This window comes from Hippoglossus hippoglossus, chromosome 8 (assembly GCF_009819705.1).
Source record: "Hippoglossus hippoglossus isolate fHipHip1 chromosome 8, fHipHip1.pri, whole genome shotgun sequence".
Lineage (NCBI taxonomy): Eukaryota > Metazoa > Chordata > Actinopteri > Pleuronectiformes > Pleuronectidae > Hippoglossus > Hippoglossus hippoglossus.
The window spans coordinates 19256496-19278677 of NC_047158.1; the positions used below are offsets into that span (position 1 = coordinate 19256496).

The window sequence follows — 22182 nt, forward strand, 5'->3', positions numbered from 1 at the left end:
GCTCTGCTTTCCCGTGCTACTCTGAACGCCGCGGTTCTGTTCTCGTCACCGTGTAAGTGATCGCCTCCGAGCATTCAGAACTGTGCTTATTTGCTCGGGCAGTAAAATGGCCTACTAAAGAAGATCCCACGTTGCCTGTCTGGATCCTCCGCTGGGGATACTTAACCCAAATTGAACCTCAGTGTGAATCCAATTCTGCTAATGGCCAGACAGCGCGGTCCTGTTAAAGTAGCACAGTGCTTCTGAATAAAGACTCTTATGTATGGATTAACGGCCTCCTCCTCCTTCCTGTCTCTCCCTCAGTGAAGTCAGATTTATGAAGTCATGTGCAGTGCAAAGCAAACACTGGCGGGAGGAGGCAGAGCTTCTTCCCCCGCTAAGACGACACAGCCTCGGCCTGATGAATACGTCTCACAGAAAGTTGACCTTCTTAAAGACAAAAGCCTTTTGAAGTACATGATTAGATGGCTGTCGCGATACGCTTCAGTAGTTGTGCTTGATAAGAGGGACGAGGGAAAGAAGGAGAGCTGCAGTGAAAGTGTGAAATGAGGACTATAAGAGAATCACGTCAAAAGAAGGAATCAACACAGTCGATGTTCTTGAGGCTTTGTTTTCTCCATTTTATTTTATTCTTTCACAGCTTGACCTCTTTCTACTTTTGGTATGTTTTACAACAGCTCATTGCCGGAGGAGGGAGGGATGGGCGGGTATGAATAGATAGATGTGTGCAAGTGACATTGACACAGAGATAAATAGAAAGTAAGAGGGAAAGAGAGGGAAGGTGGAGGTCAAGGAAAAATAGAGATAAGGAAAAGGATGAAATCAAGAATACAGAAGGGGAACGAGGGTCTTTCTCTGTTTTCTTTACTGCTTTATGCTAAATTGTGAGGTTTGTCCCTGCAGGCAAGTCTTTTATCTATATGTAAACACAAGAACAGTTTTTATAAAAAGGATAAAATAAATAGGATGAATGAAGCTCGTGGGGGGGGGGGGTTTGGAGGAAGTGTGTGGGTTAAGGGGGTCGCACACAGGAGCGTGTGTAGCAGGGATCAGCTGCAGTCTAGTGGGCTGGGAGTCAGGGTGCAGGGTGCTGGGGGGTGTAGGTGCTGGGGAGGGAGAGAGGGGACTCAGCGGCTCTCAGGATGCGGCGGAGATTAAGAGGTGATGTCGGAGCTCTGCACCGTCACAGCAGGTTACTCTTTCACCATGGCAGCAAATTCTGCAAGAGAAGGAGAGAACATGAAACTGGAGTTAGCGCCCTGTGGTTTTATGACTCAACCCACCGCTGCAGTTTCAGTCCCTTCATGTTCACGACATGTCGCAGTCACAATAACGTGAGGTTTCTGTGACCTTTCTACCTTTGGAAAAGAATCAGTTCATCTTTGAGTCCAAGTGACAACTGGTTAGGCTGAGACACAATGTTCAAGAGGCTAAAAACACGTTTTGTGAGACTTTGAGCTTTGCAGAAATTCCCTCAAGGCGTTCTTGAGATATCGGATGGACGGATGGACGGATGGACGGATGGACGGACAGATGTTCCAACGTACGGACATACGTACTGATGGACAACTTGAAAACATAAAGCCTCTTGCTTTTGTTTGGGTGGAGGCATAAAAGTTGTGAAAGGTTTCATCCTTTCCCAACTGTTGGCTTTTATGCCCAAATATGTATTTTATTAGGTAAGTCTTTACTGATATTGGCTGAATATATACATCACACACATATTTATCATCGTTTTGCTGTAAGCAGTAAGTTATGAGAGACAGAATATTAACACTTTCAAGGCTGCATCATCTTTTCACAAGCTTAACTTCCCTCTGAACAATCTGTCAATCCACCCTTCATCTATGCTGCTTATCCTCTCCACACCTGCGGTCGATTTAAAGTCTCAGATTAACCTAACCCTGCTCTGTAGCTCTTGGTTCAAGGCAGAGCAGCTGCGTTTAACAGGATGCACCATTTATTATGTGCACTATTATTTTGGGATAAGCTAATTCCACTAAGAGTCTGTCTGCCAGTGTGTCTGAGTAACTGGAGAGACAGATTCAGAATGACCTGCTGCAGACTTTGTGATTCTGTGGTTTATTTTGTTTTGATATTAGTTGAACCTTGATGCCAATTAACTCACTTTTAGCTTCTTTTGATATATCGATCAATAATAATCAATGAAAAAACAATGACTGGACTCTGTGCGGTTCTACATGTGTGTTTCTTGGGTGTTTACCTTCAACTCCGATCTTGCCGTCTCCATCCTTGTCGGCTGCTCTTAAAAATATTTTGGTTTCTTTGTCTGTCAGGTCCCGGCCATTTTTGGCGAAACCCTTCAGGACGAATCTGGTCAGAGACAGAGAAGAGGTGTGGATCAGTGTCACAGAACACTGATGCTTTGTGTGCAGCAGTAAGTGAGAGTTTGTCGTCATGGGGGGGGGGGTTTGTGTGTGTTTGTCTCACTTGAGCTCCTCCTCCTCTATGTAGCCGCTGTTGTCGGCGTCCAGCACCGTGAAGACCTTCTTCACATCGTCAAAGGGCTTGGCCTTCAGACCCACCATCTCGAAAAACTTCTTATGGTCAAAGGAGTCAGCAGCTGCACACAGACACACACACACACACACACACACACACACACACACACACACATACACAGATAAGCTATAGGTTTACAATTGCACTCATGAGGGTAGATGTAAATTCCTATTAACACAAGAAAAGACAATAAACGTCTCTAAAAGTTACTTTAAGTAGCTTTTTCGATCTTGATCTGGGTGATGAGGCACAACCCCCCCCCCAAAAAAACTAATCATAACAAAGCAGCCTTGTAATAAAACAGATTGAGAACGTGTTTTCGCCAGAGGACTCGTCAGTTCTAGGTCACGGAGCTCGAACTACTTACTACTATCTGTCTGCCCTGTACAAGCAGATACACTGAGTTGAACATTCAATTGTCCCTTAATATCAGGTTCTGCATGATTAACGGTATATATATATATATATATATATATATATATATCTGTGGCAAGGACCTTACCTGCAAATGCATCTACAGCTTTCTTGATGTCATCAGAGTTGAGGATGCTGCTCATTGCCATCTTGGCTGCAGAGGAAAAGGAGACAGAGAAGGGGACAAGGGTAAAAACCAAGGACACTAAGGGAGCAAGGCGACAACTCTGAGACATTGAGCAGAGGTCATCGACATTACGGAAAATATGAAAGGATATTTGAGAGGAGCAGCGAGGACAATGCGGTGTCCATATCAGTGTTTTACATTTCATCTGTGTGATGCCATCGAGCTGTTACAGATGGAAGCAGGGCACGGGGCCAGAAGACAAGTCAGCAGGGTGGGGGGGGGGGACAGACCGTCTGAGAGTCCTGCTGTTTCTGAAATATCACCGGAGAATTCAGTTTGTCAGCCCAGTCCGGACGGAGAACCCTGTTGTACTTCACACTGGGAAAGGTGAGCCCTGCTCTGAGACTGAGACAGAACCTGTTTGTGTTTAGGAGGTTGTCGCCTTGTCTTGAGTTTTACTGATGCCCCTCCCTCCGCTGTTGCTATTGCAAACACACACACACACACACACATATATATATATATATATATAGACGTACATAAAGCATCTCTGAGCGAGAGGCAGAGGAAAACAGCTGTGGTGAAGAAGTGAGTGACATTAGAGGTTGTGCTGCTCAGATCTCACTATGCTCTTTGAGGTCTGGTGAACCTTAATGGGGATTTGCTTGGGACGGACATAAATACAAGTGGGCCACACGACACTTCACTCAGACGTTCACTCAAAACACGACTCTGCCTAAATGGATGCACACATCACCAGTAAGGCATTCTTCTTAAATTGTCAACGTCATAGACTGTAAAGTGTCTCAATCGCCCCCTGGTGGCTGGCTGCAGTCATAAATCCCGCCTCCTCTATGTTCGTGGATGGGAACAAATAAAGTGTTAAAGTCGACACAAATCAGTTCACAACTACATTTAAGTTATTATTATTTGCACACTGGGAATTGCGAACGTACGTATCAAATTTCATGGCTCTCCATCCAGCACTTGTCGAGATATTTTCGTGTGGAACAAAATGCATCGACAGAAAGTGACCAGGCTAAAAACAACTATGCTCTTTACTGCAGTGGGCTACAGAGCTGAAATACACACACACACACACACACACACACACACACACACACACACACACACACACACACACACACACACACACACACACACACACAAACAAGGTCAAAGTAATGATACTGTATCACCACAGCCCCGACACCACCACCATCATCATCACCACCGTGTTCCCTGTGTGCAGCAGATAATGCTGAGCTGGCTAAAATCATCACTCTGTCCTTTTCAGTCTGAAAACCCCGTCTGAGCTGATTGAGCATTTCCACTCAAACAAATCACTCACGCTTCAACACTTTGCTGCATCGTACCTTGAACAGTGCAGACGTCCTTCTATCATCTGCCTCATAATCTTTTGCCCCATATGCATCTCTGAATGGTTGTTTCTGTATACTGGCCCTGGGGTAAGCTGGTGATCTGTCCCTCCCTTGAGATAATTTGCATGTAAATGGTAAATAGTTGATGACACACAATTAAGGAATTTATTACACATATATAACATTAATCCAGCTCAGTGTTTTGTAGCTTATGTGTTTTGTGTTACCCACTGGGTGAAGTCGTTCATATATTGCTCTCCACTGGTGTCCCACTCAGCTTCGGTGATGTATGAGCCCGGCGTTATCTACTTCTCTAACATACTGCTGCACATACAGATCAATACTGAACACTGCTTAACGTGTGGGGCCACACATCCAGTCTTTTATCATGATAGAGGTACGCCCCCCCCACTGACCTTTCACCACAAAGGTGTCCGAGGGGAGAAGAAACAATTCCCCACGAAATGAGGAGGATAAGATTGATTCAGGGAGGCGTCTCAGTCGGTGCGCTGCCGGTGGAACTGTATAAAGTAAGCCATATTGATTTAGTTAAGACCGGCGCTGATCTGACGTCAGTCTCTGCAGATGCTGTGTTTTCTGCATCAAATACCTGCATGGAGATTGAGGCTTTAACAGCAGAATATTATTCATCTTAATTTAAGTTACATGTTTTCCTAGAAACTAAATAATTGTTTGATATTTTTGAATGAAATATATTATTTTTCTCACTATTAATATGAAGTTTAATATGACAAATGTTGAACTAATCTTGCATGTAAGAGTCACAGAAGAATTATCAATAAATTATCAATAAATTAACAATTAATTTAATAATTACATTAGAATTAACAATCTGCCTACAGACTTGCTACCACACTGTGAGAATATCACATATGAATTCACGCAAAAGCAGAAACTTGAGCTTTAGCAGCATTTTGAGCTTCAACCCAAGTGATAGCATGTTAACGTGAAAACAAAAACTGTAAATTAATAAATAACTATGTGGTTTGACTGTGTTGACGTGGGTTTGAGTTTGTGCTTTGTGTTTTCAGTCAATAATTAAAGAAACCTAGAGGGACAATGTAGAAAATCTCAACACATCGACAAGGAAAGAAGAGAGAAACCTAGAGAATCGATATGTTTGTGATCAGTTGATAGTAATGCTCTGGAGTAAAGTCTTTGAGTTTTTATTGTTCTCTTATTTGGATGCGTATCAATGTTCAGCCTTCCAGGGTTTCTTCCACTGATCTAATAGATATGAGGTAAACAAACTGCAGTGAATAGTGTAGAAAACCATCATGATTCAACCCTCAGGCATTGTTCTGTCGGTGTAATGCAATGACGTGCAACCAATCATGTTCTTTAACTTTTAAATTTTTTTTTTTAAATCAATATTTTCCCTCGAAATTCCCGTCTGAATACAAGTAGGAGTGATATGAGCATCAAACAGAATCCACCAAGGTCGTCTGCAGTGCTGCTCTGCTGGTGGAATGGACCGATCCATCCCCAGCTGCTTGTCTTTGTCTGTAACCAGACTCTTTGCAAAGGTCTGTTGCCTTGAATTGTGCTGTAAATATATATAAACACAAACATTTGCACAGCTATAGAGGACATTGCATTCGCTGGAACATTGCATTGACCTTTAGAGTCTGCAGTATTTGAGTGTATAGTGTTCAATCAGGGATCGGTTCTGCCAGATAATTTCAAATAGATGTAATTTTCTCCACTGTGAGAAGAAGGAGCTGCAGCGACTATAACCTGAAGTAAAACGAACCACTCTAAGAGGCCATCGAGGGGCCTCAGTGATTCTCCTCTTCTTCAAAAGCTTTCTGTCTGAACTCCCCTGATCTGCGCAGTTGATCTTCAAATAAGCTCGATGGCTGAATGTAGTCGGGAGTTACCTCTTCAGTGTGCATTACACCGTCTGCTGGTTTTATAGAGCTGCCGATGGGGACGAGGAAACACAATGGTGTGCGTTCACAAACAAATGGATGTGTGTGCTCACCGACAGACGAGCAATGACAGGATGGATTTGATAAGAGTAGCGAAGACGCCTGGGAATCATCAGGCTGTTATCACCGCCGTCCACTGTCTGATCCTCTGGCAGGAACACGACAGGACCCACACTGTTACAGCTCGGCAATTACAGCCCTGTGTGTGTGTGTGTGTGTGTGTGTGTGTGTGTGTGTTTACTTGTTTGGTATATTTTTGTGAGGTAAGTGTGTTTAAATCCACTAGATTCAGATTTGCTGTTGTGTTAGACTGTTGTGTGTGTTACTGGACGCCTACATTTCCCTCGGGATCAATAAAGCTCCTATCGATCTATAAATCTATCTATAAATCTATTTTAATTAGGATCTGCACCAAATTTACACACTCAGAGACACCAGTTCCCTAAATATGTCATATTTTTCATGAATCTATGAATCAACTAGATATTCTGTGAAAATACCAAAAGTTAATAATAATAATAATAATAGAGTTTATTTGTACAGCACCTTTCATACAAGAAATGCAGCTCAAAGTGCTTTGGGTACAATATAGATGAAAATAATTTATTTCTTGGCTCCACACCTTCAACTTTCACTAAAATCAATTCTGTAGTTTTTCGATAATCATGGGAACAGACAAACAAACAGCAATGAAAACACAGTGGAGGTAAATAAAGAAAAGAATGATGCATCCACTGGAGACCATGACTATCAAGGCAAGTTAGTCCTTGGAGTCATGTCACTTGCATGGCTTAAACATGTGTGATCATATCATATGCATGGTTCCACACTTCCCACTCCCACCTAACTGGTTTAGATTCACAATATCATAAAGTGAAAAACTCGAATGTGACGACTTTGCAAAAAACACATGAGATTAAAGCGATCCTAAACATTCACAGTCGCTGGATATTTGCATAAAAATATTATCATACAAATTAAAATGTAAATTACGTATTAATCTGCGACCGAACGCACCAGCATTAAGAGTGATAAAAGGAAATGCATCTTTCACTGCGACACACAAACAAATTATAAGGCAGCTTCCTCATTAATTAACTGGCTGCATCCACTTACATATTGTTCTGTCTTTAAATATTTGTGGAAGCATCTCACTTTTCTTTTAAAAAAAAATCTGTGATCAACCCCAGAATCGGTGCATTACCAGGAAGAACTTCAAGTCTTTTACCGCATCAGCATTTTGACAAAGTTGCGTTGCCCTGGAGTACGGACAAGAGACTTTATTGAATCTCTTTCGCTTTAATTAAAGTTTGACCTTGAAAGATATCACAAGTAAGCACTTCAACAGAATTATGCCGGCGCCTCCTGTTTTGGCAGCAAACCGTAGCTTCCAGCGTGTAATTGCCTTGTTGATATACTGTCTCTGTATCTGACTCGGATCTCACTTTAGAAAGGAGCCGGCAGAAGACACATCTATACGCTTTTCTATAAGTCGCATCTATCAAACACATAGCAACAGTCAGATCCACTCTGATATCAATGTCCAACAATCGAGATCGAAATCACAATATCACAGGTAAGATCTTGTGTATTAAAAAAGATAAAACACCCGTTAAAACGTCCATTTCTTTTTTCCCTATACATTCATTCTTCTTCTTACCTGGTTACTGGTGGACGAGAGAAACATCCAGTCAAAAGATCACAGTCTGTGCTCTTTCTGTTTTATATGAACCAACTATTTCAGGATGAAGTTCAGTTCAGTGTGGGCTCGGGGGATGTTCGGCCTCTTGGCCCACGTGTATCGCTTTCACCGCTCTCATGCTAATCAACTTTTACTATAAATAATCTTAAATCTCCACCTCTCAAGACGCCGGACCTCTTTTCTTATCCTTTCACGTGTTCCGGCTCCTCTCCTCTCCATCTTTCCTCCTTCCGGCCATTTGATTTCTTCACCCAATTTGCTCACACCTCCCGCCCACGGGGGCTCAACTGATCCAATCTCTACCTCTCTCTCTCTCTCTGCCTTTCTCTATCTCTCCTCTTTCACACTTTTAATTTACTCTCACCTTTGTTTCTCATCTACTACTCCTTCCCTTTAAGGCATTCTGTATCATCACTGGCTTAATTCTTACAAAGCTTCCAGGTCCACTTGTCGGCACATTTAATGATAACAGCGACACTGTGTCCACCTCAGACTGACACAAGCAGGTTTCTGAGTTCCTGTCAGCCGCTGCAGGTTTTCACACATGAAATGAATTTGCTGAAAATGTAATTTGACTTTAAAATGTTTACAGCTGACTTGTTTTAGAAATAGAATCTTGTAAAAGGGGAATTTGAATGTGCACAAACATTACACTGAGCTAAAAGTCGGCAAACGTCTCTCCAGTTAAAACCCTCGCTGTCACTACCACAAACGTACTGCTACTAATTAATGTCTATTTAAAGTAATGCTGCTAATGTTAGCCTGGACTTGGATAGCATGAGAAACTGTGGTACCCCTCTGGACTCAGACCTGGGAAGGGAGCTCACCAGCAGGAATGAGGTGACTGGTCACATCCTGAAGAAATTGCATGAAGCCCCCACCCACATGAGCACACCACCTGCACCACTTTGGCTCTTAAACCAGGCTCTTGCTGAGGGGGTGGCCTCAATCCTGTTTCAGAGTTGGCTAGAGGTCCTGGCAGATGTGTGGATACTTACAGGCTATAAGTGCTTCTGTGTTGGAGTTCTCTCCGGAGTGTAAGAGGGTTGTCTCTGTGCGACTGGAAGTTGCTAAGGGGAAGAATCTGACTTTGCTTTATACGGTTAACAGCAGGTCCACAGTATCTTCGTGGAGGGTCCTGGAAAGGGCACGATCTGAATACTCTAGAGTTCATCTGGAGCACTTCAACGCTCATGTGCTCAAACTTGTAACTGGAGGGAGGTGAATGGAAGAAACAGCCTGTCCCCTATGATATCCTTGAATCTTAGGGGCATCACATAGCTCAGCCTCTTGGCGAGAGCCCAGGCAGAAGGCTGAAGGAGGTTCGGACAGATTGTGGACCCTCGGATTCAGTGCACGGCTACTTGAGGGATTTGGGGCATTTGCCCACTCTGTCAAACTGTGTTTTGTGGACTTGGAGCACATCTCACATGGACATATGGAGGAAACCAAAGCTTGACAGGCTTCCCATCATATTGTGTTGGCTTTGCAGACAGCCCATTGTTTAGAGGAGGAGTAAAACAAACTCCTCTTGATAGTTTCCCAGTGAAGCTCCATTAGATCAGTTTGCCCAAGAAGATGAGTTAAACAAAACTGTGAGAAATGTGTAAAGTTAATAGCCAGACAAACATAATCAGAGTTCCAGCAAATCTTCTCTCATCAACTATGCAGGACATTGTAACTTTGCAGAGAAAAACCCTGCAACGAGGCCCCATTACTCTTTATTACCATAACCCCGAGAATAAAACACACAGCTATTGGCAGGTTGTACGTCCCATCTGGGAGAGTGCAGCACACCCGGCTCAGGACTCCTCCCCCGAGGCTCACTTCCATATGTGTAGTGATTATAGATCACAGCAAACATCGGCTGCTTCCACCACTGGCATTACTGAAGAGCCTCTTGCATTGACCTTTAGCGAGCTTTAGCTGCCAGAGGCCGATACCAGACTTAAGAGCCTCTGACTGTACGTGGAAAAAACATTTTTTGGGGGGGGGATGGATTTATGCTGTTCTTGAGTTTTCCCGTGCATGTGTTGTGAATGTTTGTGTGTCTGAGAGGGTGTGAAGCAGGGATCAGTGTCCTCTGGTGTGGAAGGACTTTCATCAACAGGTGTTATTATATCAGTTACTGTCTTGGCTTTGTGTTTATGAGAGCGCTACGGGATTTATGACGGACCTTTCATTGATATTGGATGTTTTTTTAGAGACGATCAATTTAAAAGTGTCTAAGATTTACTATGTACGCAACCTAATCATGAAATGTTTTGTAGAAGCTCTGATATTACAATTAAATTACTGTCCTGGGACTGGAATATATTGTCACCAGAGAAACAACGAGACAGGTTATTTGTTTAAAGTTGTGACTTTTCATGTAATAGAAACAAATCTTTGATACTATTTATGGTCGACATTTAGAAAAAGACAGAAAAAGCAAACTTTCTACAGTTGGATTAGCTGTTTCCATGACTACTAGCATGTTGCCTTAAACTCTACAAAATGAATCTACAAGAGGTAACACACTGGTTTTTACGTGAATACAAAATCATTTGCAAAAGACGAATGCAACTTTACTAAATCACAAATTTGAAACTAATGGGTGACTGATATTCATGAGCATGTGCATTTTGAAGCAGCTTGAATTTAATGGGCCTGTCGGAGATGGTTATTGTTCACGATCACGTTGTTCCGTCTAGAATTATGAAACTTTATCTTTCTGTCCTCTGCTCTGAATTCCCCTCGGAAAACCTGTCCTGGAACAGAACTCCCAGTCCAACTGAAGGATCTTCTCCTAATAGTCGTAAATCTTTTTCTAAACCACTTCACGCCGCTCCTCTTTCATCTCTTCTTCAGCCTCTCTTATAATGTGATGCAGCCTCGTGACAAGCGTTGCTCTCCCCCCCGCTGAATCTTCCCTCATCCCTTTCTCCAGCAGCCAAAGGCCTGCTGAGGGGGGTTCCCTTGATCCCATGATGTGTCTCTTGCAGGTCTGACAAGGGGCTCGGCAGGGGGACGGGGGGGGGGAGGGAGAGGTGATGGAGGAATGACAAGCGATGCTGGGAGGGAGATAGATGTGTGTGATGAGGGAGCAGGAATTAACAAGGAATGCAGACAGAGGGAAAGGAGGAAAGTAAGAAGCGAAGGATGAGAGCAGTGACGTGGTAGAGGGCTGGATGAATGTGTTGATGTGAGATGGGGCATGGACACAGGTGGGGGGGAAGGGATAATACACTGAAATGAGGCAGAGACATAAGCCAGCGCACCTCCGGCCTGGGAGAGAAAAACCATCAGGGGTTGCTGCCGCAGACAAAATGGAAACCTGCGTAGACTGGTTTTTTTCTTCTATTCCCTCAGCAAAGGCAACAGCTCATATACTTTATACCCAACACATGCTTCTATTAGTCGAGGAGCATAAGGATTTCAGTCCCAGTCGTCCCACTGCTTCAGATTATCCGTGCATCACTTCCATTATAGAGACTTTGGGTTTGTGTGATTACTTATGAGACTCCGGCTCAGGATGAGGTTTTTAGAGATCGTTTTTAAAGGGTGATGCGAGGTACTTGTCTGCGCTGACTGGAATATGAATGTGGAAGCTCACGCCTTTTGGTTAACTGAGGAATTTACAGTGTAAATGTGTTGATTTTCCGTTGGAGCTGAAGGGAGGATTCACCACATCTATCGTTAATAACACGAATAAGAACTTTCTCACATCTCAAGTACCACACTGTATAAACTTCTTTGTCTCGTTACTTTTGAATTCACGTTGTCTCTTTATGTGTTTGTTTGAGACATCTTGGCCGCCAGTGAACTTTAGATTTAGTAATATTTAAAAGAAATGCATTATATTTAATTTAAAATACTGATATAAGTCCTCCAAAGGCAGTAAGTCCCGAGCAGGTTGTCTCCGCTCAGCAGGGAAGCTTCGTCCTCACATCTGATCAAATTATGCAGCTGGAACAGATCGCCGCCCTCAGCATCTTTCTTCTCCACAGGGTTTTTGCTTTCTGATGGACTCAATCTGTTTGATTTCTTTGGATCGGAGCGGCGTTCGAGTGCGGAGATGTCAGTGAAGTGATAGACTCTGACATGATAGAGGGACATGATAGCAGCGTTGAATAAATGCTGAAGCACACACGAACTTCAGTGTGAGGATATCTCACGGGAACGAACGCCTGGATAGCAAAAAGCATTTAGATGTAACGCGTGCTCTTTGGATGTTGATGTGGTGCTTATACTTCAATGTCAGCGGCCGTTTGGGGGAGCGTTAGCGCGCCAATATTGATACGAGGGGAAACCGTTAAAGCTATAGGGTTGGAAATCCAGGACGAGCGAGCGAGAGCAGGCTAGAACCGATACATCCCTCCCCCTCCCATCAGCCATCTCTTCAAAAGCTACACCCTTAAGATGTACGCACACTGCCTGACAACTGCTATAAGCCGACTTTTCCATTACTCACGTACTTCTGGCCTTCGTCTCTGCTTCAGTTTGTCTCCCTGGCTGAAAATGGACAGGGTGCCTAAAGGTAGGCAAGAGGATTTCAACAAATGAGATAAAAAAAGGGCCGCCTCAGAAACAAATTGCCAAGAAAAATGTATTCCATCAAACCATAAATATGTGAATTTGTAAAAAAGAAAATGTCCAAAAGTTTTAACGACACATAGAAAGAGAGTTATTGCGACGTCATCTTTCTCCCTCCACACGCACCCTTATATCACTGTGTCTCAGCGGTTTTCTTTTTCCATTTGTCTCTCTCACTTTGAAAAAAAAAAACCCGGAGGAGACGGAGATTGGTGAAGGAAACATGAAAAGGCAGAGATTGATGGAAAAAAAGAGAAAATATGAGAATAAAAAGAAAAATGGAAAAGATGGCATGGATAGACAGATGGGGGAGGGGGGGGTGTATCTGCTGACAGCCAAAAGAGAGAGTGAGACGGGAGAGGACTCATTCGCCTGTTATTAGGAAATCCAATCTTCTCTCCTGTCGTTTTTTTGTGTATGTGCGTCCATGTGTGTTTTGTTTACCTGCTTTATCGTTGTTCTTTCTGTGTTTAAAGCAAATCTCTCGCCTCCTACTCTAAATAATCAGATCCTGTGAAGATACAAGGCTTCACACATCAGGCTCATTTTGTTAAATAAAGGAAGCGTCCTCGCTGCAGGGCCTGAGGGTGCTGGGTGGCACACGCCCCTCTGACAGACGCACAAAGATACCGAGAGACTCTGAGGACAGACAGAGGGATTGACTCGAGACGCATCAGAGGAGTGATGTCCTGACACAGAGAAGATAACATGACGGAGGACAAAAAGACAAGTCCAACGGCTGCAAGAGAGGATTTGCAAGAGAGGATTTGTTGTAGGAAGATGTATGAGTGTGGCAGCAGGAGACAGAAGTCATTCATCCATCTCTGCGTCCGCCGACTGCAGAGATCTGTCCGGGTGGCGTCGGATCTCTCTGAGCTTCTTGTTGTTGTCTTTGTCATCATCAGTGGTGTCTTTATCACTTTCATCTCTCTCACTATCATCACTATATCTCCACTGTCATCATCGTCGTTGTGTGGGTTTGTTTCTGCCTGAAGAGTTTCTCTCCATCTCGTTTTGTTTATAGTCTCATCATTACACACTCTGCCGTAGGTTGTTGTAAATAATTGAGACCTACGGGTGTGTAGATACTGGTGCACACACATTTACAACTGACTGCTGAGGAGCACGAGGAGTCTGATCACCCCTGTGGGATGTATGAGGATTTATCACCAGTCGGGGGGGAAAGCAAATAAACACGACTAACATGAAGTGTTTCAGCTGTGGTTTTTTTTGCCATACCGAGACAAGCGTGGGTAAAAACCTAATTTTGATAATTTCTCTCCGGAGAGACAGAGGTATAATCGAATCTCTTCCTTAAACCTTGTTCCGGTTTGCTTACCTCTGGACTAAATTAGGACCTAGCAGATGTAATTTAGATGTAACTAAGATTAGTCAGGATTCGATTTGGACACTGCCCTCACATTGGTTAATACATTTTGGGATGGTGGTGTGGTGAGCATCGTCCTAATTGTATCTTGCAGGGCCGTCAGAAGCCGGCTGCTCCTATTTCCCTGCTTTCCTTTATATCCAGAGAGCACAAACAGATGTCAAAGAACATAACCAGCAGAAAAGAACAGTCACAGATGATGTAGTAACAAGAATACAGACAAGAGACAAACCTACAGATAATGGATGTAAAAATACAAGTTCCTGCATCCAGATATGAGGCTTGATCATGAGTCAGAGACTGAGAGAAAGAGAAGAGGAGGAAAAACTACACTTTTTAACCATATATTTGATAAAGTTTAGAAAGTTTTAAAAGTTAAAAACTAGGATACATCAACAGGAACTGTGGACGACTGGAGGATTCTGAGGGAGGTTGAGCACAACTTCTCCAGAAGAGCGGAGACTCTGGGAGATGTGAGGGCATAATTAAAGTTACAAAAGGAGAAAGATCTAGTGAGTAAATAAAAGTCAAGAGCGTGTCTGTGGTCACTGGCGTCTGTAGAGGATTTACATGTAGTGACAAGCAACCAACCGACCCTGACTCCCAGCTCCATAAAGTGTCTGTATAATGGGAGGAATGATTCAAGTTTGATCTTTTTATCTAAAGGAAGGAAAATGTTTCTGAAAGTTAAGATCTGAAAGCTGGTAGAAGTGAAAGGAGTTTATCAGAAGATATGTGGGACATAAATCTTATAAAAGTTATATGAGTAAAGGAATATACAGGAATCTTTATGCATATTAATACATAGTTTTCACTAACTTTCAATCAATGGGTAGTTTTGATATTTATACATATACCAAATACACACACGCCCTTCACACCATAATATACATGATAATTGATAATTACAAATTCCTACTTTTTATTTTATAATTCAAATCTTATTAGATGTTATAAATTGTAGGTAATTATATGAAAATAGTGCCGTGTCCATTCTGAACCTGCCTGTTTGTTCGGCCTTTGCTGGAGGGATAGAGACCTGCTGCTGGACTCAGATCACAGAACCATGAAGCGGCATCATTGCTGCTGCTGCACAAAGAGCTGCTCACCAGTTATAAGATGAATGGTTCTGGAGATGTGAGAAACCACAGTAGAAGGATGACTGTCCAGTTCACTGTGTATTTACTGGATTCTAATGTGGACTGCCCACATTAAACACAGTGTGAATCATGACTCGTGACATGTGGGCAGGGACAAGTGCTGTAAACACATGAAAGACTGAGTAATGGTTCATACAGCCCATTAAAACTATTTGATGTGGGCAACAATCATCTGTTCCGACTCCAGGATACACACTGATTAGTGGCTTAATTGAACATTTTGTGTAACTGGAAAAATCCTGTTATCTCTACAAGCAGGAGAAGAGTCCGGTCTTTCCACTGAGGAGATTTACAGCAGCGAGAAATTAGGAGGAAATGGCTTCTCACACACGCACATGTGTCTGCATGCATCAGGACACGCTTCAGCATGTATGTTGTATGTAACCCTCCTCCCACTCCCACAGCATATAAACACCTAAACACATTTGCCAATATATATGAGGTTGCACACACACAGTAGCACATGTTCTAACAGCATTTGACCTTGAAGTTCAGCGTACACACAGAAACGTGCTCGCTATGTGAGTGGGGAGTGAAGTCTGTTGAATTCCAACAAATCACCAATGTGAGGCAATAGAAAAATAAATATGTGAAGATAATCCCACATTTTAAATCCTCTCCAGTATCCACTATGATAATAACCAACAAAGTCTGTCTGTCACCGACGGCCTGAGGTTCCCGTGCACCTTCGTTAATCCAAGGGCGACTTGGTAACCTCACACTAAATGCTGCACATCATAAAAACATTATGAAGTCCTGCTCTCCACGCTCATCCTGCAGGTGTCACATTTATTTGCTCTTTAAGGACAGTATAGGTTTGCCACGTGAATGTTCCATTAACACACATCACGCCAACCAGCAACAGTTTGCTGTGCGGTGAAAGCCAGCCGCATTGCAGTTAAAATCTAATTTCAGTCAAGGACTCGCTCGGGTGAGAGATTCTAGACGCTGCCAGTCTGCAGGGCAGCACCTTTATTAGTGTACATGATGCACTATGAGAACAGTTTAGTCTTCAGTCTAATTCTGAGCTCATTCATGTCCAAAACGTGTCTGCACTCGTTGAAGTATCTTCTGTCCTTCATATGTTTTACATGGTTCACCTGCCACATTTAGCCAGTTAGCTCCTGTTAGCCACATCAAAAACAATACAAGCTGTCACAAGCTGTCAGCTGCTGGTAGGTTTCAGGGTGCTCGTCAGTCACCCACCAATCAAAGCCCATTCACACACGACCTCCTCCTCACTGATCCCTGCTCAGCTAAACTCACGTCCTGGTGCCGGCAACTTTCCTCCACCACCCCAGCCTCCACCTTTTAGCAATGGGTCCAAACACGGTTGTGGTAAACAATACTCAGCTTGAACAAATGTATCTTGCCTGCTACGCCCACTTGGGGGGGTTCTGCACATGGTCCCTGTTTTATCACAATAACCTTCATGAGGTGCAGTGTGGTGGTGTGTGTTGCAGAGAGAGAGAGGAGATTGGCATTTGACATCAGAGAGGAATTATAATTAAGTCAAGTTAATGCACTGGCATCTCATGTGCATCGATCCACTCCCAGCTAATGTCCCATGGTAGCATGAGTTGTTAGACCTATTAAGTGCACACCTACAATCATAATATGATCTGATGAGATAAAAGCCCATTCATTCAACCTGCACTTTGAGTCATTGGCTGTCACCACACGTAGCGGCAGCGGCAGCAGCCCTGACGGTAAAGACGGTTTAATTTAAGTCACTGCAGCTCAGAAAAGACTTCTTATCTAATTGCAACAAGAATATGTCAAACCATGTTTAAATTAAAGAGAGAAAATGCTTTCGTCTTAATTCCTGGATCAGAACGAGTTCAGCCACATGACTCCGGCTGCAGTGCATGTCAGAGACGAGATAGTGCAGGGTGTCGTTATAATTGAGCAGTTTGAGTGAGGCGCGGCCGAGTCTTTGAACAAACTGCATCATTCATGACTTCTTAGAGAAACGGGCCTAATAAATCTTCTGAAGAGAGGCTTCTTCTCACCGTCTCCTCTGCGTGACTCGATTACAGAACAACACAAGTCACCTGAATCGTCACGGACTCTCGGATATTTGTTGGTATAATATGTTAATAACAAATATTTGGGGTACTTTTAATTTAATAACATCTTTGCCAACGATACAAAACGATTGAACACTCTCTAAAGCGTTGGCTTACGTCTGATGTCAGATGATGATGATGATGATGCTACTAGCAGATGGTTTTATCCAAAACAACCTGCTCAAACAAATCCTGACCCCTGGTGGCGCCTCCTTCGTATCAAACTCTGCAGTGAATCATCAAAAATGGTTTGTTAGGCAGAAAAGAAACTGAAAACGGTATTCAGTGTCCCTCGACGTTTTCTGGGAAACAAACTGACTCTGGAACTATTTTACTCTCCCTGAGTTGCTTTTGTCTTGCAGGATGTTTACCTCTGTGATCTAGAGAAGAAGTCGTCCAATGTTATTCAGCTAATGAAAGTTTAAAAAGGTTGAGCATTGGGCACTTCAAATATTGATAGGAAGAAAAGAAAAGAGAGTTTTTTCGGAAAGCTATTTTTCAGTCGAGTTCTTCTACATCTAACAGCCTCAGGATCCAGCTTCATCCTCTGGGTTTTTTCCTCATGCCTTCATGCTCGGCTTGCTTTGGATCAAACAGCCTCCACCGAATGTGTCTTTGTCCGCCTCTGGCTCAATTCTTGGCCCGTTGACACTCCTCACCTCCGTTCACACGAAGATCTTATCACAATTTCATGACTCATGATATATCATTCCTCTACATTAACCTCTGACCTGCCACCTGCTACGCTACAATCGTCCCTGTAGACCGACTTGTTAATGTGCATATATAAAATCTGGACCTGATGCTGTTTTGAGCAGTGTAGGGGTCCGATGTAAATGTTTGTGCTGCAGGTGCATATGAGCATGTGCCTGAGTGGGATTTGTTCATGTTGTGGTTCAACAAAGTCTGTGTGTGCAGCCAGAACTGAAAAACAAACACAATTCTAAAGCCTGAAGAGCAACATTAAAGTAGAATTGAACGCAATTCAGTCAGCAGAGGTTTGTCATTTTAAAGCCCCCTTCTCAACCAGCAAGCTCTATAGAGGAAGTGTTTGTGTGTGTGTGTGTGTGTGTGTGTGTGTGTGTGTGTGTGTGTGTGTGTGTGTGTGTGTGTGTGTGTGTGTGTCTCTCTCTCTAACTTGCACAATGATCGATACTTTGACCTTTGTTGTTACCACCTGAAGGGGAGCTGCTGCACCCATGGAGTCAGCGCTCAGCGGCCTGCATCAAAACTTAGACACGCAACTATTGCATGTCAGCGTCCACACAGCCTTCTGTGTGCACGTGTAGTGTGTGTGTGTGTGTGTGTGTGTGTGTGTGTGTGTGTGTGTGTGTGTGTGTGTGTGTGTGTGTGTGTGTGTGTGAGAGAGAGAGAGAGAGTGTGAGTGTGGGTGTGTGTCTGAGCGTTAGGGCAGCACACAGAGCTGCAGGACAAACTTCCTACTGTACAGCGCTCCAGGCATCCTTCACTTCTGCCATTTCTCAGAAGAACAACAGATTAAAAGATGAGAGAGAGAGAGAGAGAGAGAGAGAGAGAGAGAGAGAGAGAGAGAAGGAAAGAGGTGTGATTCTCAAAACCTCTTGTCCCCTCGTTAGGATTCGGTTTATCGATCATTCAAGAGCAGTTTGCCCATTTTCTCTGCCTGCACGCCGACATTAATAGAAGCTGTGGAGGTAACACACACAAACACACACACACACACACAAGGTCACACACACTTTCTCCCTCCTTTCCTTATTCAAATCACCTCACACATACCTACTGACACACACACACACAGAGGAGTGGTAGTAGCTATGGAACTGGGGCCTGCCAATAAACGCTGCTGACATGGAACCAGAGGTGACAGATGAGGCAGGTGAGGAGGGGAGCAGGGAGGGGGGGGGGGGGGCGGAGAGGGAGACAAGGAGATGGACAGGGGGGGTAATTAGGAGAGGCAAGTGATTCTGGTTGGGGGGGATTGCAGGAAGGGTCGGGTGACAGGACTGATGTCCCCTCATCCACTGATGAGATTCAGCTGCTCTGATGGGAGACACTCTCGTCCATTATCTTTCATTCCTCTCCGTTAATCCTGTGGAGCCTGACCTCCTTCCCGAGCGGGTCACGGGGGGGGGAAATTCACACTTCACATTATTAAAGTTAAGAGAAGGAAAAACTTCTTCTCAGTGAGGTAAAATAATCCAGAGCTGACGTTTCATAGGCGGAAAGTTTCCAACTCGCAGCCAATTGTCTTCACGAGGATTCCCCACAGGCTCGGGATTCTGAAATTTGTAAGGAGATTATCTGAGCTCTGTCCTCTTCCCTTTCTTTCCTCTTCCCTTTCCTTCCCTTTCCTTCCCTTTCTTTCTCTCTTTCTTTCTCCCCACCCCCCCACCCCCACCCTCTCTCCCTGGGATAAACATCTCTCTCTGCTGGTTGCAGGCAGCTGTCAGTCTCATCTGGGTCTTTGATGGCTTTCTCATTTCCCTCGTCACGCCGTTCTCTACTCAGGTGAGACGGGACATGATCAGACGTCGCGCCTCGATGAGCACGTGTCGCTTTGCATCTCAAGTAGCTGCTGAACGCTTCATACCGAGCGGTTGTGCATTCAAATGAAGAACAAGGGAAGCTTATTCAACCCCGGTGTTCGACCCAGAACTTGCTGTAGGGACAACATATCCCATCTGGCCGTGGAACACCTCGGGATCCTCCAGGAAGAGCTGGAAAGCTGGGGAGAGGAACGCCTTGGTTTCACTGTCTCCACAACCCGAGCCAGGAGAAGCAGAAGACAATGGATGGATGGATGGATACTGCTACACAAGTTGTTATCTACGAGTTAAATGGTTGAGTAAGGACTTTTATTTCGATTTAATTAATTTAAAATATCCAGGTCTTTTACTTCTCCCCTTGCTTTGTAGTTATCTTATTAATCATCTCCTCTCGGCTCAATCAAGGTGGAGGATAATAAGGAATAATTCCAACCCCTCTTCAGGACGGGAAACACGCGGCAGCAGCATGCAGGTCCTTCACGGCCTCGTGTTGCACACTGCGTCAGGTTATTTGTGCCAGCTACACAATCTGAAAGATAGTTTTCGGGTTGAATGGTTTTGGAAGGGAGGGAAGGAGGGAGGTTTGTCCTTGGGTTTAACTTTTTATCCACTCAATAGCAGAGTGGTGTAAGAGTACTTCCAAATATATTACGCATTAGAACCGGGGCCAGACTGCGCACTGTGAGGCTTTCCTTCCTGTTCCCTCCATGTGTGCTGTTGTTTTTTTGTCTTTCAATTTTTAATTCCGGTTTGGCCTCGTCCTCCACTCTTGGCAGACTTGGTTTTTGCTTCGTTTGTTGTATTTTTGAATTTAATTTCCTTCATTTGTCAGCGTGGCTCCGCTCCATCCTCCTGAAACCACACGGACAATATGTCCCTGCAACCCAAATTAACAGCATCATCTATCGCTCAGCCTCTCCATCCATCCTCTCTCATTTGGCCGTCCTTCCCCGTGTCTCCCCCTCTCTCTCCCCCTCTCTCTCTCTCTCTCCTCTTCCCATTTCCTGCGATTAATTTTACGCTTTCATTTTCCTTTAGCGACACACATCCATAGGCGGTGGCATCAACCTCCCCTCCTGGCACATTTTGATTTCACCCCTAATCCCCTATCCGCTCTCCTCACTGTTATCTCCCCCCTCCAACCCCTCTGGCAGGATCATTTGGCCGCGGCAGAAGGGCTCTTATACTCCAGGTGTGGTTCATTGAATGATCACCATAGGACACACACACACACACACATACACTAAGTCGGCAGCCAATATCCCCATCATTGCACCAACCTTTCCTTCCCTTGCATTTGCTCCTTTTCTCCTCTGTTTTGCCAGTCGGCCTCTGCTATACCTCATTCAGACAATACCCTGCTACTAATAAATGGGGCTGTAAAAACAAACCCCATGCATATACACACTCGGGCGGGAAAAACCCAAATATAGAGAGTTATACTTCACGTGTATACACACGTGCCGTGGTACAATCTAAGGTTTTATGCTCCGTGTGACAAATCTTTATTCCACGCCATCTCCTCATCTACTGCGTCGTCTGCCAAGTCATTACACTCTCCTCTTCTCCTCCTGTCCTCCTCTCCTCCTCTCCTCCTCTTCTTCTCATTCCAAGTAGATTCATTCTTCCGGGCGATTAAAAAGACAGCAGCATCAATACTTTGCCAAACTGCGCTATCATAATTTTGCCTCTGGGCCCAATGAGGTGTAAAAATGGCGATTATAACTTGTTGGGAAAGACAGTGTCTGAATGGGAGGTTGTGAATAGAAGTAATCTTTCATGGTAGAAATCAGTTAAGACTGGAGAATTTATGAATTAATTACTTTTTCTATTGATATTTTTGTGAGCCTGACACAAAATTTATCACAAAATGGAAATGGCCCTATTGTTAATCGTTTCAATTAAGGAAAATCTGATAAAAAAGGGTTTTCAGTGCAGAGGAAACCAGCGAAACAATGAAAACGCCTCGTTTATCTTCCATTTACCAAATAACATATTTACTCATCACACTCGTAATTTGAAGTGTGCAAAGTGTCACAGCTTGGGAATATTAGTTATTCCAGAAAACTGAGCTTTAAGATGGTGGCTCTGGATCCGTGTGTATTTGCAGGAGTATTTTTTCTCCATTGCATGACAGTTGGCGTAATGAAACCAAGTTTTGAGTGAATGGAAACATTGATGTGTCCTCTTCCTCTCGGTTGCTCCACCAAGCACAAAATAGAATGGGGCTCAGGAAATACCGCGTGTCAAGCTGCAAACAAGTTTGAGGTCTTCTGGAGAATAGTAACGGAAACGCCACTTCACGGAAACTGAGACACCGGTGACACAATAAGTTATGTCACCTGCAATCTTCCTGCAGACAT

At 43.8% G+C, this 22182-nt stretch overlaps 1 protein-coding gene across 2 annotated transcripts in view; it reads right to left on the reverse strand.

Annotated features, from left to right (window-relative positions):
* Positions 1 to 589: 589 nt before the first annotated feature.
* pvalb6 (parvalbumin 6) overlaps positions 590 to 22182 on the reverse strand; it is a 32285-nt gene continuing 10692 nt past the window's right edge. Inside the window, exons 1-5 of one of the 2 annotated variants that reach the window (XM_034593919.1) lie at positions 8059 to 8117; positions 3026 to 3091; positions 2452 to 2584; positions 2225 to 2334; positions 590 to 1219 (exon numbers count right to left, since the gene is read on the reverse strand). In XM_034593919.1, coding sequence (XP_034449810.1) covers positions 1194 to 1219; positions 2225 to 2334; positions 2452 to 2584; positions 3026 to 3086 — 330 coding nt within the window. In that variant the 5' untranslated portion in view covers positions 3087 to 3091; positions 8059 to 8117 and the 3' untranslated portion in view covers positions 590 to 1193. Of the gene's footprint in view, positions 1220 to 2224; positions 2335 to 2451; positions 2585 to 3025; positions 3092 to 8058; positions 8118 to 22182 lie in introns of those variants that run through there. The other variant, XM_034593918.1, reaches the window with a different exon arrangement.